General features: G+C 33.0%; 1 protein-coding gene across 8 annotated transcripts in view; it reads left to right on the top strand.

Moving 5' to 3' along the window:
• Nucleotides 1-16309, top strand: part of NEK1 (NIMA related kinase 1) — a 152125-nt gene extending 135816 nt beyond the window's left edge. For all 8 annotated transcript variants that reach the window (XM_031941991.1, XM_031941987.1, XM_031941993.1 and 5 more), the window contains 3 exons: nucleotides 558-691; nucleotides 1225-1357; nucleotides 15011-16309. In XM_031941991.1, coding sequence (XP_031797851.1) covers nucleotides 558-691; nucleotides 1225-1357; nucleotides 15011-15024 — 281 coding nt within the window. In that variant the 3' untranslated portion in view covers nucleotides 15025-16309. The remainder of the gene's footprint in view (nucleotides 1-557; nucleotides 692-1224; nucleotides 1358-15010) is intronic.
• Nucleotides 16310-16943: the final 634 nt, after the last annotated feature.

Below are 16943 nucleotides of genomic sequence, written 5' to 3'. Positions count from 1 at the left end.
TTCCATATTACTTTTTCACATAAGGACTCATTTTTTTCTGCCTAGTCTAAAAATGATGCCAATAATTAAATTTCATAGCAGATATTTGAGAGTTGCTAAATTGAACAAGGCATAATATTGTTTTCAATTTTTATTAATTTAGTTAACATCTTTATATATATTAGCATTTTATTCTGATTCTGTTTGTTTTTTAAAGGCTCTTCCTAAAGTAGAATTAGAACCAGAAAGAACACTAGAAAGTACTTGTTAGCTCAGAAAGTTAAAGCCCTCATTTGACAGATTTGCAAAGGTAATGCACAGCAAAGGTGGGATTTGAATCCAGATTGACTTATTCCAAATTCAGTGCACTTGCCAGTGCATTACGTCACATTATTGCTAATGGTATTAAATTATTAATGACTATAATTTTTTAGTAGTGAAAATAGTCTTGTACCATTATTTATACCATTTTTTCTAGAAGAAGTAAATTTATTTGACTGTTAGGATACAAATCATTTTATGCTTGACTTTTAATTGTTTTGGTCATTAAGTAATTGCCTTTTTTTCCCCTTTGCTAGATTACAGTGATGGAGATATTGCCAGTGAATGTGGGGAATGTGATAGTGTCTTTAACCATTTAGAGGAACTGAGACTTGATCTGGAGCAGGAAATAGGCTTTGATAAATTCATTGAAGTTTACGATAAAATAAAGGTTGGTAGAATGATGATTAAATTTACATTTTCTGACAGTCCCAAAAGACTCATGACAAAAAATGCTACCTGCCTTCAAAGAAAGAACTGATGATGTCAGAATATAGACTGAAACATTGTGTTTTTCACTTTCTTTTTTTCTTTCTCTCTTTTTTTTTGTTTTTTTGTTTTTGTTTTACTCAAGTATTCTTCCATGAAATGACGAATCTAAAAATATTTTACATAATTCCAGAGGTATAACTTATATCAGATTTCTAATCTCAGGGAGGGGAAAGGATGGGAGGAAAGGTTAGAATTTGGAGTTCAAAACTAAACATTAACAACAACAAATGTTAAGTCATTTTTACATATAATTGGGGAAAATAAATTATTAAAAATGAAAAAAAATTTGCATTTTCCTCTGAAATGTATTCTTTAGGTATACAATTGAAACTTATTACATTAGTGTGTACTGAAAATATTTCTAATATTAATCATATTAGTAAAAGGTAATATTTGTGTTCATTAAAATTTTAGAATTGTCATTTCATATAGGCAATACATGAGGATGAAGATGAGAATATTGAGATATGTTCAACAATAGTTCAGAATATTCTGGGAAATGAACATAAGCACCTCTATCCTAAAATCCTTCATCTAGTCATGGCAGATGGAGCCTATCAGGAAGGTAATAATTGTTTCAGAACTTATTATTAAGTATCAAATGTCTGCTTTTAATGTTTTTAATGCTTTTAATTGGAAAGATACTTAGATTCCAAAACTAAATACAAAATTTTAATATCTTTAGCCAACTAGAAAACTATTTAAATTCATTTGATCTCTTTTAGTAAAATTTATATTTAATATTTCCAAGGATCTGTGATTTCCTCAGTGTGAGTATTTCTTTTACTGATTCACATCACAAGTTTTCTGTACTTTAGAAAATAATATTCATGAGTTTCTGTGGCTGAAAAAAATATCACTCTTTGGACAACCTGGAGAAGTGTCTATAAATTTCACTGAGCTTGTTCTTAGACAACAGCCTATCACTAGGACTTTACTTTTGAAGCCTTTTCTGCTTAATAGATTTGTTAGATAATTTGCATCCTTCAACCCTCATTTACCCTTTTCTTGTGGCTACTCTCCTCTGTAAATTTGTGACACAACTTTCTCTTTTAATCTGCCTGAGTGCTGCTCATCATCTTTTTTTTTTTTTTTTTTTTTTTTTTTTTTAAGTTCTTCTTGCAGATTATACCTACAAACCATGAGGGTATAGAGTCTGTTCTGGGCACTCCTGCAGCACACTAACTTAGAATACCACAAAATAACATTATCTTTGTTATATTCCCAATTTCCTTTTTACCTTTGTTTCCCAATTACCTTTTAATTTGGTTCAGGAGCAAGTTTTGCTTGTATAATGTTTAGCATCTCTGCTCATCACTATCTGTCTTATTTAAATCTTATCATTCTCATGAGCCTAATTATCATCTCTTTTCAGATGATTTTCAGTTCTGTTTATCTAGCTCTAGTTTCTTGACTTCTAGTCTCACTTTACCAGCTATTTATTGTACTTCTTGAACTGAACAAAAACATCCATATGAAACTGAATGTTTCATATACCACTTGCTTTTATTTTAAAATATATAATAAATTGCATATGTTACTTTGAAAATTTTTCTAGTCTGTATGTTTTTCTGAACTTCCATCTCTTTTCTTCTATGCATTTATAAGAAATTTTCAGTGATTTTTTTTTGGGGGGGGAATAATATTTTCAACTTCCCTCTACAGTGAAAAAAAATAACTTGTAAACAAATAAGTATTCAGAAATGAATTGAATCCACCCAGTGGTCATATCCAAAAATATGTCTCATTTTGTACCTTAATCTATTTTCTCTATCAAGATGTGGGTTTTATGCTTTATCATTAGTCTTTTGGAGATGTAGTTAGTTGGTCATTGCATTGATCAGAGTTTAAGTCTTTTGAAGTTGTTTTTCTTTGCTGTTTCAGTGCTGGTACAAATTTTTATTCTTGTTCTGCTCATTTCATTTTGCATCAGTTTATGCAAGTCTTTTCAGATTTCCCTGAAACCATCTTTATCTTCATTTCTTATAACATAGTATTCCATTACATTCATATGCAGTGATTTGTTTAGCAATTTCCCCAGATGATGGGCAACAGTTCATTACCACTACAAAGAGAACATATATAGCCGTTTGTACAGAAATTATCTTTCCCTCTTTAATTAGTTGTTGTATTATATCAAAAGATAGTTTAATAACTTTTTGCATATAATTCTAAATAACTTTAAATAATGGCTGGAACAATTCACAGCTCCACCCAAAGTGCATCATTTTACCTATTTCCCCACAATTCCTCCAATATTTGTAATTTTCTTTTTTTTGTCAACTTAGCCTATCTGCCAAGTATGAAGTAGAGACTTGGATGTGCTTAATCTGTATTCTCTATTAGTGATTAGATTAGTGATGTAGCTATGATTAGCTTGAGTTTCTTTCTTTGAGAATTTTTTGTTCTTACCTTTTGACCATTTATCAGTTGGGGAATGGCTCTCATAAATATGAATCTTCCCTATGTTGCAAATGAATAATTTTTGTCAAATAGTGAGTTCTTACCTTGATGGCTAGGATGTCCTTGAATTTAATGAATACTTAATTACTAGATTCCTTTGCTTTGTTGTATACCTCATTTGTAGCATAGCTTCTTAAATTTTTTTCTATTCATGATCCCTTTCACCTAAGAAATTTTTATGTGACCCTGGGTATATAAGAATACAAAATAGGTACACAAATCAAACATTTACCGATAATAAATCACACTTTCACTATCCCCACATTCAGTTATGAGACACCATTTGGGGTCGTGAACCAGAGTTTAAGAAGATGGGACATAGATCAACCATTCTTTTTTAAGCAGTACCAAATTGTTTTGATGATTATGGTTTTGAAGTATAGTTTAAGATATGCTACTGTCAGATTCTCTTCATTCCCCATTTTTCCATTATTACTCTTGAGATTTTTGACCTTTTGTTTCTCCAGATAAGTATTGTTATTTTTTTTAACTTTATAACAATCAGATTGGCTAATGTAACACTGAATAGGTAAATAAATTTAGGTGTATTATAATTTTTATATTTACTGTATATCTTAAAACAATGAATAATAATTTCAATTAATTTCATCATATCTGCAAAAAGCAATAATTTCGTGTCTTATGTTCTCAGTTTCTTTTTCTTGTATTTCTTGTTGTCAATCTGTTGATGGATATTTCTACAACTTTATCTAATAGTAGTTTGAACAATGGACAGCATTTCTTTATCCTTATATTATTGGAAAAAAAGGTTTATCTTCATTGCATAAAATGCTTTGCCTTGGTTTTACAATCCATAATTTGATATGTTTTTTAAAAAAAGCTCCATTTATTTAAACATTTCTAATTTATTTCGTGGGGTTTTGTTTTCAGTTTTGTTCATCTCATTTTTTTATTTTTAGGATTTCTATTTTAGTATTTAGTTGGAGTTTGAATTTCTTCAATTCTACTTGTTGTAGTATCTGCAAAGTATGCTCATAATTTTTTTTAATAGCTTTTTTATTTACAAGTTATATGCATGGATAATTTTACAGCATTGACAATTGCCAAACCTTTTGTTCCAATTTTTCCCCTCCTTCCCCTCACCTCCTCCCCTAGATGGCAGGATGACCAGTAGATGTTAAATATAGTAAAGTATAAATTAGCTACACAATAAGTATCATGATCAAACCGTTAATTTTGCTGTACAAAAAGAATCAGACTCTGAAATATACAATTAGCCTGTGAAGGAAATCCAAAATACAGGCAGGCAAAAATATAGGGATTGGGAATTCAGTGTAATGGTTCTTAGTCATCTCCAGAGTTCTTTCACTGGGCGTAGCTGATTCAGTTCATTACTATATGTTCATAATTTTAAACGTTCAGACTAAAAGATTCCATTGACCCTGGGGTAGTTGACTCCTTGGGGATTCAACCCGCAAGGGTGAGTTTGGTGAGGAAGTAGATCCAGAGGAGACACTTCATTCATTTTGTATTGATCTTGTATTTACTGTATGTTGTTTTGCCCCAGTAATGCAAAATTTTCTTGAAGACAGGGATCATTTTATTTGTCTTTTTATCTCTAGTGCCTAACATAACAAAGAGCACTTAATAAATACCTAATGTTGACAAATCTCTGTTGTGTTGGTGTAATTAAGTAACAAAATGTATTTGCTCTTCCTGCACAATATATTTATGTTTATTGAAGCATTATTATCCAGTAAAGCCAACTACCTGCCATCTGTGCTAAAATTGAAATCGTCTATGGGATAACAAAAATAATCCATCTACTCTCTCCCAGTATTACATTTTAAACATTTTTCCTTTCTCGCTACAAGAATTACTCACAAGCAACAAATGAGCTAATATGAATATTATCACCTTTTATTAATAACTATAGTGAAAGATTTAGTGATAGAGAACAACTAATGATCAGAGCAAGACAAAAAGTGGCATATATAATTCTAATACTGACTAATCAGTTCCTGAATAATAGTAGGTTGGAGACTTTTTTTTAATGGCTCAGAACAGTGGTATGCCAGTTTCAAAATAGCCATTTTCTATACTGCCCTAATTTTAGACTGTTCTTTTGTTATATCCACATTATAAGACATTTCTCTGATTTTCTGTTACTAGTTTTGTAATTATATTTTGCTTTTGACATTGTATGCTGCTTTTTTGCTGTTATCCATATTAATGATAAGCTATCTACATAAGAATTCAAATCTCTCCAAATAAAGTTCTTAAATCCATTAAAAAAAACACTGCCTTCCCTGTTAATTATAAATGTTATGTTTAAGTACCAGTTTACTTTGATTCTGTCTCAGACACATATTCATAAATATTTTCACATCTTTAAGAGTCTGTTTAGGGATTAGGTCTTAAAAAGAAATAAAAGCAGGTACTGCTTTCTTGTCTTTAGGGTTTTTGCATTTTTATTTGAATGCAGCAGTCAAAATTCAAATTAAAATTAGTATTAGAAATATGAATTTCCATATGATTTTATTGCTTAATTCTTAGGCTTCACTATGAAGTGAAAAAATAAAGTGATTCAGAAGTTGACGTGAAGGGAAAAGTATATTTAAATACTAATACGAGAATATGTTTTGCCCTTTATTATTTATTTATTTATTTATTTTGCTGAGGCACTTGGGGTTAAATGACTTGCCCAGGGTCACACAGCCAGGAAGTCTTAAGTGTCTGAGGTCCTATTTGAACCTAAGTCCTCCTGACTTCAGGGCTGTAGTTAGAGCACTACTGCGCCACCTAGCACCCTGATTTTTATTTTTATTTTTTTTACAGAGGCAAAGGTATGGAAGAAAAAGTGCTAGATTTAGGAGGATCTAAGTTCAGATCTTGGCTCTGCTACTTAATAGATAGAAAGAGACAAAGCACACTTATTGAGGCTTACTATATATGTTCCAGGTACTGTACCAAATACTAGAAGATATAAATACAAGAAAACAAGAAGGTCCCTACTTTTAAGGACCTTATATTCTAATAGGAAGAGAAGCTGGAAAACAAGGTGGGGGTAGGGGTGGGGGTGGAGGCAGGTAGAGCACTGAGGAGGTAGAAAAGTCTGAAACAAAGAGTGAGTAGGGGTGAAATTAACATAGCTGGAGCCCTTCAGGTTATGGTGATCTTCCACTATTAGGGTCACCTCAGTCTTCTCAAAGAGCAGAACTCTCAAGGTGGAAGTGGGGAAGGCAGTGGAAGAACTTAGGGAAGTTGTTAAGGAGTGATTACAATTACTGGTCTGCGTGTACACCTTGAAAAATTATCAGAACTTTCTTAGGCTTCAGTTCCTTATCTGTAAGATGCAAGTGTTTATAGCTTCCAAAATCCTTTCCAGCTCTAAATCTATAATCTTATGGTTCCAAACTATCAAATCATTACATTGAAAATATAGTGGGAAGATGTCCAGTGTTTTTAGGCAGAGAAGAGGTAGATCTTAATCTTTTTAGGATCTTACTCAAGATCTTGACGTTTTATATATAAAGTACATATTTCATCCAGTGCTTGGCATTGGATCTATATCTGTATGTGATAATATACCTTGTAAATGATTGTTATTGAATTGAATGAATGAGGGAGACAGACCAAATGATAATAAGACACATGCACAAATATATGCATATATGTAAAATTTTATATAAATATACATATTTATACACACATGTATATATAACTTTAATTATGAGATATATTTTAATATATTTTTTCAATCACATTTCTTTATCAGTGTTGGGGTGATAATTATAAGTGATAACTATACTTACTTTACTATCTTTAAAATACCAAGGCTGACCTCAGCTTATCCACAATGATTCTTGTCTGTGCATATCCATAAATCCTACATGGAGAGGAACATTCCATAAAACAAGAGCTCATTTTCAAGGACTGTTCATATGCCCATTATCGCTCTTTAGGTCCTGCAGTTTTCATTAATGAAAATAAAATCTTATTCCATCTATTCTCCTTCAGTCTCATCTCCCCATCCCAGTCTCACCTCACCTCCCACAACTGCCTGAAAAGAATTGTATTAGATTAGTTCTTTGCTTTGATACATTGCTTTTGGTGATTTTTTTTTTTTGAGACAGCCAATTTGATGCTATTGTAATCATATATGTAATGTCATCTTCTTGTCTTTATTCGTTCTTTTAATTTGCTCTTTGATTTTTATTTTAATTTTAGCCAATCTAACTGTAAATCTTTTTTTTCTTAAATGACTCCCACATGTATAACCAGAACATTTCTCGTCTACTAGAAAATGAAATTTACTATATTCTTAGTTTATTGTTCAGGATTTTCTGTGTCTAATACCTTCTGACTTACAAAGAATGTATTCGTGACATAAAATCATGAATCCGTTGAGATAGTTCTACTGAGTTTCAGGCATCTTTTGTTCCTTAAATTTGAATTATATTATTTTCTCTCCTCTTCCATGCCCATCTTTGCATTGAAGTCAATACCTTTCAAACATATGTGGGCTTGGTTCAGAAAATCATAGAATCTTCCACATTCCAAGAGACCTCAAAAGATATTGTTTAATTTCTGCTTCTAAAGTTTTGAGTTTCTTAGCCAAGACTTCATGATCCTTGATAATCTCAACCCGCTCTTTTTTCATCCATCCATTTTGTTTTATTTGGCTTTTTTATAAATCACTGTAGCATTCTCACTGAGAAAACTCTATTATTTTCAATATGTAATTTTATCTACAAACCAGCAACATCTAGAGAATATTATTTTTATTGACTTTGTCTAGAACTTCATCTGAAGTACAGGCAAATGTTGGAATCTTTACAAAGTGTTAAGACATTGGAGTTAATTTAATCTTTGAAAGAATTATTTTGGGCCAGAACTTGAACTAGGTACTAAGTGGAACTGATTGAACAATGCTTGTGTTCACACCTTTAGAGAGCTCATAAGTATCTAAGTACTCAATGGAGTTCACACCTTTGGGAGAGTTCAGGGTTAGTATGAGATCTGAATTCACACCTCCCTTAGAACCAGAGAGCACTCTGGGAGATAACCCAGAATCCCTCTCCCTCCAGAAGGCAGAGTTAACCTTTAGGAGATCACATAAATAGAGGGAGCTCTTGGAGCTTGGGACAGACTGGAGATTGAGAAGCCACAAGTCGGAGCTGACTGGAGGCTGAAGAAAGCAGAGGCAGAAGCCAAGGACAAAGCTGCAAGATCTCTTGGAGCCAGGCAGAGAGATAGGCCTCAATTAACCAGGCTGAATTTGGAAGGAGAAATAAACGTTTGCATTTTTACCAGCTGGCTGCGATTTTGGAGCAGTTATTTATTCCAACTGATACTAAGGATTGACTCCAAGGAAAACCATCCCAGGCAAACATTTTTAAGTGAATACCTGCCACAACAAAGCTGAAAAGTAGTTATCAAGTTTCTGCTTCTAGACCTCAGGAAGGAGGAATTCCGTACCAATCCATTTCACTTGAGATTGTCCATTTGCAAAGTTTTTCCTCATAAACTTGCAGCTTCTGTGTCTTTTTTTCTAGTTTTACCTTCTAGGGCTGGGCAAAACAAGTTTATTCCTTCTATCAGCTATCTATTATCTAAAGACAGTTTATCAAAATGCATTCTGAATCTTTATTCTGATCTTGTTGGATTCCATCTCATGAGCCTTATATAGCTTAATCCCAAGGCCTGCCAACCATTCAGGATACATTCTTGTATATGTTCTCCACCTTATCAGTACTCTTCCTATAATGTAGTGTGTATAACTGAAAATGATAATATAGAATTCTATTTACCTCCTTAACTTCTTTCTTATTTTGTGGTTTGATTTATCTAGTTCTGAGAGAGCAGCTCTTAACTTCTCTAGGAATTTGGATGCTATATTACTATATATATATATATATATATATATATATATATATATATATATATATATATATATTTAGTATTGATATTACTTCATTATCTTTTTTTAATACCTTTTTATTTACAAATATATGCATAGGTAATTTTTCAGCATTGACAGTTGCAAATCCTTTTGTTCCAACTTTTTGCTTCCTTCCCCCCACCTCTTCCCCCAGATGGCAGGTTGACCAGTACATGTTAAATATGTTAAAGTATAAGTTAAATACAATATATGTATATATGTCCAAACAGTTATTTTGCTGTATTACTTCATTATCTAAGGTACCCTTTAGCAAGATGTAATTTACTTCCTTATCTCTTTTAATTAGATCTATTTTTGCTTTTGCTTGATCTGAGATCAGGATTGCTATACTTTCTTTTACTTCAGCAGAAGCATAATAGATTCTGTTCCAGCTTTTTACTTTTACTCTGAATATATCACTGCTTTAAATGTGTTTCTTGTAAACAATATATTATAGGAATCCAGTCTGCTATCTGCTTCTGTTTTCCATTTTCCGAATGGGAAAGTTCATCCCATTCACATTCCCAGTTAAAATTACTAACTCTGTATTTCCTGCCATCTTGTTTCCCCCAAATTATTTTTCCCAAAATTTTCTCTTTCCTTTCCCCTCTCCCTAATATTTTGCTTCTGCCTACCGTCTCCCTCAAACAATCCTCCCCTTTTATAGCCCTTCCCCTTTTCTTGTACCTTCCTCCTTCTATTTCTGTTCTCCCTTCTGTTAGCCTGCCTCTTTCCTTTCTCCTTTCCCTTCCTACTTCCCTATAAGGTGAGACAAGCTTCTCTGTGAGGCTAAATGTGTCTGATATTCTCTCTTTGAGCCAAATCTGATGAGAGTAAAATTCATACAATGCTCATTCCCCCTCTCTTCTATCCCTCAATAATAATGTATTTTTTGCCTCTTCATGAGATGCAGTTTACACCATTTTAACTTCATTTTCCTCTTCTTCCAGTAGAATTCCCTTTCCTCCTCTAGTTTCTTTTTTATATCATCACAATAAAACCAGATTATACCTGTACACATATCTCCCAAGTTAAATATATCATCTTCCCTTATAGGGATATGTTTTAACTTTTAAAAGAAAGTTAATTTTTTTCTTTCCTTTTTACCTTTTTATGCTTCTCTTGAGTTCTGTATTTGGAGATCAGATTTTTTATTCAGCTCTGCTTTTTTTCATCAGAAATAAATGAAATTCACTTGTTTCATTGTATGTCTATCTTTTTTCCCTGAAAGGTAATGCTTAATTTTGCTGGATTGTTGATTCTTGGCTGCAATCCAAGTTCCTTTACTTTTTGGAATATCAGATTCCAGGCCTGAAAGCTACTAGATCCTAGGTAGTCCTGATTGTGACTCCTCAATATTTGAATTATTTCTTTCTGGCTGCTTGCAACATTTTCTCCTTGATCTGAAAATTAGCTATACTGGTCTTGAAATTTTCATTTTGGGGTCTCTCTCAGGAGATGATGAGTGAATTTCTGGTTATCAGGGCAGTTTTCCTTGATGATTTCCTGGAAGATAATATCTAAACTCTTTTTTTTCATCGTGGTTTTCAGGAAGTCCAATAATTCTTTGATTGTTTCTCCTATATCTGTTTTCCAGGTTATTTATTTTTCCAAAGAAGTATTTTACATTTTCTTCTATTTTTCTTTTTTTTGGGGTGGGGAGGGAGGAGGGTTGTTTGATTGATTCTTGCAGTCTCATTGAGTCATTCACTTCCATTTGTTCAATTCTAATTTTTAGTGAATTATTTTCTTCACTTAGCTGTTTTATATCCTTTTGCATTTGGTCATTTGAACTTTAAATGAGGTGTTTTGTCCATTGGATTTTTTTTTCCATTTCACAGATTTTTTTTTTTCAATGAATTGATTTCTTTTTCAAATCTATTTTAGAAAGAGTTGTATGCTTTTTCTATTTTGTTAAATTTATTTTGTAAGGAATGATATGATTTTTCTATTTCAATAAAACTCTATTTTTAATCAGTTTTCTTCAGATAATTTCTGTTTCCTTTTCCATACACTCTTGCAAAGTTCTCATTTCCTTTCCCCATTTTTCTTCCAACTCTCTTTTAAGATCCTTTTTGAATTCTTCCAAGAAAACCTTGTGAGATGGAGACCAACTCTTATCACCCTTTGGGGCTTCATCTGGAGATGATTTGCCTTTAGGATCCTCAGGGTTTGAGGTCTGTTCTTTTCTTTCTCCATAAAGGCTGTCTATGGTCAGGGCTCTTAGTGAGTGTGGGGAGAGGGTCTTTCCCAGAGCACAAAGAGCCTCGCCATGAGAATCAGAAGGTCAGAGATGCATAGTGGCAGCGAGCAGGTTACCACCTGTTGTGAAAACTAGTCCAGCTCCAGCTATATAGGTGTGCTCCAGTACCATACCTCAGTTTTCCTCTCTTAGAAGTAATCTGATGTACACCATTGGTTTTGGGAAAGCAAATTTCAAACAATTCAAGATTCAGTACCTATCTTTTGATAGGTAGGATCTCAAAGATTAAAATGCTATGGAGGAAATCATCCTAGAATGAATGGGAGAGTCTCAGAAACAACATTCTGGAGAGACAAAGGGAATTGATCCCAGAGAGGAAGAAAAATGAGATTTGTTTAAAGAAACTAATGTACGTGCATAAAAATTCACTAACCAACTTTGGGGGAGGAGGAAGTACAGAAAGATATCATTCTACATTGGTAAAAAGTGTTTCCTCTCCTAAAAGCTCACTACATTAATGAAATCATAGGGCCAATCCTCTACTCTTTTTTTCCAACATAGATTTTAAAAAATTCTTTTATGCTATCCTTACCTTCCCTCAACTGCTTCAGTTCATTGTGAGGGTTAGCATTCCTGCAACTTTTTTTAATATTATGCCATGCAAAGAATTGAAAATCAATTTGGGGAATAGCTGAAAAAGTTGTGATAAATATAGAGTGGTTTCAGAAAAACCTGGAAAGAAAGATTTTAATGAATCTTTACAAAGTTAAGTGAGCAGAACCAGGAGACACTGTACACAGTAACAGCAATGTTATAAGTATAGTTAAATGGAAAGACTTAGCTACTCTAATAAAGTGATCCAAGACAACTTCAAAGAACCCAAGATGAAAAATGTTGTCTTTCTTGTATACAAAGAGAGAACTGATAAATTCTGGATGCAAATTGAAGAATCTTTTAAAATTTTTCTTTATTTTTATTATTTTATTTTGCTTTTTTTCTTTTCAGTATGACTCAAAAGGAAGTATATTATGCATGACCTCACATGTATAATCAAAATAAAATTGCTTGCCTTCTCAAGGGGAAAAGGGGCTGGAGGGAGGGAGAGAATTTGGAAGCCAAAATTTTAAAAAATGATAGTTAACATTATTTTTTACGTTACTGGGAAATATTTAACAAAATAGAAACACACCATGCCATGCTCTTATATCCATTTTTGTTTTGTGGCCTTGTTTTTACCTTCTAAGAAAGGGTAAACATGACCAGTTTCTTCAAATAATCTTAATATGATATGAACACAAGGCTTTCCATCATCCTGGTAATCCTCCTTAAAACATCTAGTTTGTCAACATCTTTCTTAAACTGTAGCCTCCAAATTGTTTAGCCTGAAGACTCAAAAGAACAGCTTGTTTTCAAGTAGTTGAAAGAATGTCATGTGGATGAGGGATTAGGTCCCAGAATATAGAACAAGAAGTAAATGGATGGAAGGTTCAGAGAAGCAAAATGAGGGTTGATGAGAGGTTTGGCAATTGTTAATGCTGTAAAGTTACCCATGTATATATACTGTAAATAAAAGGCTATTAAATTTAAAAAAAAAAAAAATGAGGGTTGATGTCAAGGAAACCTTCCAAGTAATTAGAGTAGTCTAGAAGTGTAATGGAGCCCTCCTGATTTAAAGTTCTCCAGGCAGAAGCTGCATAAGCACTTCATAGGTTTGATACAGCAGTGATTCTTTTTGTGTGTGGATTGAGCTCAGTGGCTACTTTTCAGCTCACTGTCTGGTGCCACTCTCTTCTACTGATCCCCTTAGCTGCTAGAGTCCTTCTCTCAGAAATTAGTTTGAATATTTTTTGTCCTCTTTGTATTCATGTTGTTTTCCTCAAGAGTGCAGAAACTATTTAATTTCTGCCTCTGTATTATTACTAGTATTTAGCACAGTGCCTTGCTTAGAATTGGTGTTTATAGTAAATGTTTATGGAACAAATGAATGAATGAATGACAGTTTTACCTATGAAATGCAAGAAGACCTAAAGAAAAAAAAATCTAGTCCTGGGTAGATCCTTTGTAGAGGACTGATGAGGTAACATTGACAAAAATAACAATTTGGGGTAATGAATAGAGAACTGACCTCAAAGCCAGGAAGCCTTATTTTCAAGTGCTTCTTGTGGCAGACAATCGGCTAGGTGACAGGTCATTTCACCACTTGGTGCTCTAAAGCAATTATCTTTAGTGGTTAAAAAAGGAAAAAAGGTACAGATCTTCTTTCATAGAGGGAGTGATCTTGACCAGGAACTCTTGTCTACTAGAAAAACCCCAAATCTAGTCCCTCTGCAACACAAGATGAGGAGGCATCAATGTGCTGCAGTCTCTCCCCACAGAAGAAATACCTACGTTCCTGAGCTCATTAATCTGTTAAAATATAAATACTGAAGATTTTTTATTTATTTTGTATATCTCTTTTATCTCCTTGGTCAAACTGTAAATTCTTTAAAGAAAAGAGGTCCTGTCAACTATATTTTTGTAGCCTTGGGAGCACCTATAGTGCCACATACATAGTAGTTTTAAGACAATTAAAATTTCGGCAGCTACATATCACACTCACTTGAATGGTCCATCTCTCCTCCACTGCCTAACCACTTTCTAGGAAAATATCAAGTTACTTACTTAAATTTGCAACTAAGACAGTTTTTCCTTGCCAGGATCTTGCCAGAGACCAAGAGCCAGTATGGAGACAAGGTGACAATAGGGAGCAGCTATGATGAGCTATTACGGAGGTACCAAAGAAGGCAGAAATCAAATGATTAGAAGGTTGACCCTTAATGCTATTAAATTTGCAGCAGTGAGAAAGGTGCTGCAACATTTTTAATATTGTCAGCCACAGCAAGGGGTCATTTTAGAATATAGCTAAGCTCTAAGAATGTTAGATAACAACAGTGTGATTCAAGCTTTCTGAGTAATCAAGGCTAATGGCAAGGTTTTCTCGAACAGCAGAGCAGTTGAGTGCCAGGCTGATTAAAATGGAGAATTACTGAGAAGTTAGAAGCCTGATCTCAAATCCATCCACACTTGTCTTTGCATAGATAAGCAGACTTAGGCTTGAGCATAGCTAGAGAATACAGATTGGACATGCTTGTTATGTTCTTTTCTATCAGAATTCTTTTACAAATGTTTTGTATTTGATGTATAAAAGAGTCATTAAAATGTTCCTCTTCTGAATTATTTTAGAAAATGAGCTCTTAAAATACTGAACCATTTTAACTTAACAAAAACATATCAAAATGATGTTTCAGGGCAAATAATGTTTTTTAGTTTCTCATTTTAGAAGTTTATGAAAGTTAGATAAGAAAAATCTTACTACTGAAAAAATAATTTAAATATGTTGACAAGGTTGTTATTTAAAATTAGGTTAAAGAGAGGCCAATTTAAGGTGTTAAAGAAGTAACACAAGATACAGATCATGTACCACAAAACTGACTTGGTATGTGCTTGCTTTATAGTTTTGAAGAGAATATTGTCTTGATATTACATGTCACATCTTAATTGAATTCTGGATTTGGACAAACTAGTGTTGTGTAAAGTTAAACAATCAGTCATTTCGCTGAATACCCATATTTCCAATGCTTAATTTCTATTTTGTCTTATTCCTACAGATAATGATGAATAAACCTGACTCAGGATTTTCTTTTGCCTATTGCTATGGGAAATCATTGGGATTCTGCCCAGCAGAATAACAAGATTCAATCAAAAACGTAGCAAAGACTCTATAAAATAAGAACATCACTACTAAGATGGGCATGCTAATTGCATGAAGGAGCCAAGAAAACATGCCATTTTAAAATTAAAATATTTGTGCTTTGTGTATTTTCTTTGTTCCTTTAGTTTAAACTTAGTTTTTGTTCGGGGTGTGTGTGTGTGTGTGTGTATCTGTGCGTGTACAGAGACACATACACATTTCATGTCAAACCATTCAAAGCTTAACAGGGAGCCTGGGCCAGGAGTGAACTTAAAAATTTTTGAAGAATATTTATCATGAAATAAGATGGCATTAACTCTTGTGGTATGGCTGAAGAAGAATGACCCATATTGTAAAAAACTTGCCTGTCACATTACATTCAAGTACTTATACACTTTTTTTTTCCTCGACAAATGCTAAAAGGCAGTTTTTGGTGTTTGTTGGGTTTTTAATGAGCTAAATATACTAAATTAAATAATCTTGTTAGGATCCCTTTTTGAATACTTAACATTTTTGAGAATGCAGTTTGTCGCTTAATCTATATTGTAACCAAAAATGTATCTTTCTCAAAAGTTTCACCGAAGCCAACTTAATAGATATAAATTGAGGCGCTGTTTTAGAGATCAATGAAAGGTTTGATTTCAAAGGATAGATGGAAAATTTTATTCCTTGATGTTCAAAAAATACAACAGTTTCTTCCAGTTATTTTTTATAGAATCCACAGAAGTATTTGGAAATTTGCCTGTTTTTGTAACATTGACCCAACATGTAGCTTAAAAGCAGAATCCCTCTCCTTTTCATCTCTCATACACAGTTGCTGGAAGGACATTTAATAAGAAGAAACAATATCTCCAATCCCCATTTTTACTTCTATATAATCATTTCTTGCAATCAGCATCTCAGTGGGAAAAAAAGATCATTTGATTGTTTCCTCTCTTGCTTTTCATTACAAGAGGATTCAGGTTTCACAAAGTCAAGTTGTTTTTTTCTTTGAGATGATGGCCGCACAGCACAATCTCTACCTGCAATAGGGCTAAGAATTAGATAGCAAGTATCTGACATCCAGATAGATGATGTTTAATCTTTGAGCAAAGGCAGCCTGATTGGCAAAAAAAAGTCTGAGTTTAAAAATAAAAACAGTCTTGACAGCAGCACTATGTTGAAGTTATTATGTATGTTATTTTTAACATTCAAAAATAAATACTTGATTTTTGTATATTTGTTTACTTTTGTGAAGTTACTATTAAATTTTTTCTTACCTACCTGAAGGATGCTTGGTACTGTTTGTCTTGTCTTTATTGATACTATTAACAATATATTTTTCATAAAGAGCTATAAACATTCTATGCTTCATCTTTAATTTTACTGAAGTGATACACATTCTCTTTTTATACATACTTATAAGTAATCTTTTTGCCATCAGATAATTAGATTTTTTGGCAAATGAGTTAGATGAGAACTTGCACTATATATTTCAAGTCTTTAGAATCCTAAAAAGCTGTGATTATGTTGTGATTCCAAGTAGCTAAGTGTCTCAGTGGATGAAGTATTGGGTTCTGCAATCACAAGACCCAAGTTCAACTCCCACCTCCAATACTAGCAGTGTGACCCTGGGCAAGTCACTTAATTACCTTCTACTTCAAGTTTCCTCAACTTTAAAGTGATGTTAGCATTAGGGCTAGATATTTTTTCTAGTCATCTCATCTTTTTCTAGTAAAGGAATAGATCCAGAGAGATTCAGTCACAAAGAACTAAAAAGGGGCTATCTCAAGACTGAACTATAACATGTTAGTATTAATAAACTTAACACTTTTTCCTGAATTTAATGAATGTGTTATATAGTAGTATGG

This window comes from Sarcophilus harrisii, chromosome 6 (genome assembly GCF_902635505.1).
Source record: "Sarcophilus harrisii chromosome 6, mSarHar1.11, whole genome shotgun sequence".
Classification (NCBI taxonomy): domain Eukaryota; kingdom Metazoa; phylum Chordata; class Mammalia; order Dasyuromorphia; family Dasyuridae; genus Sarcophilus; species Sarcophilus harrisii.
The sequence above is the reverse complement of the archived record's forward strand: the minus strand, read 5'-3'. Positions and strand labels throughout refer to the sequence as shown.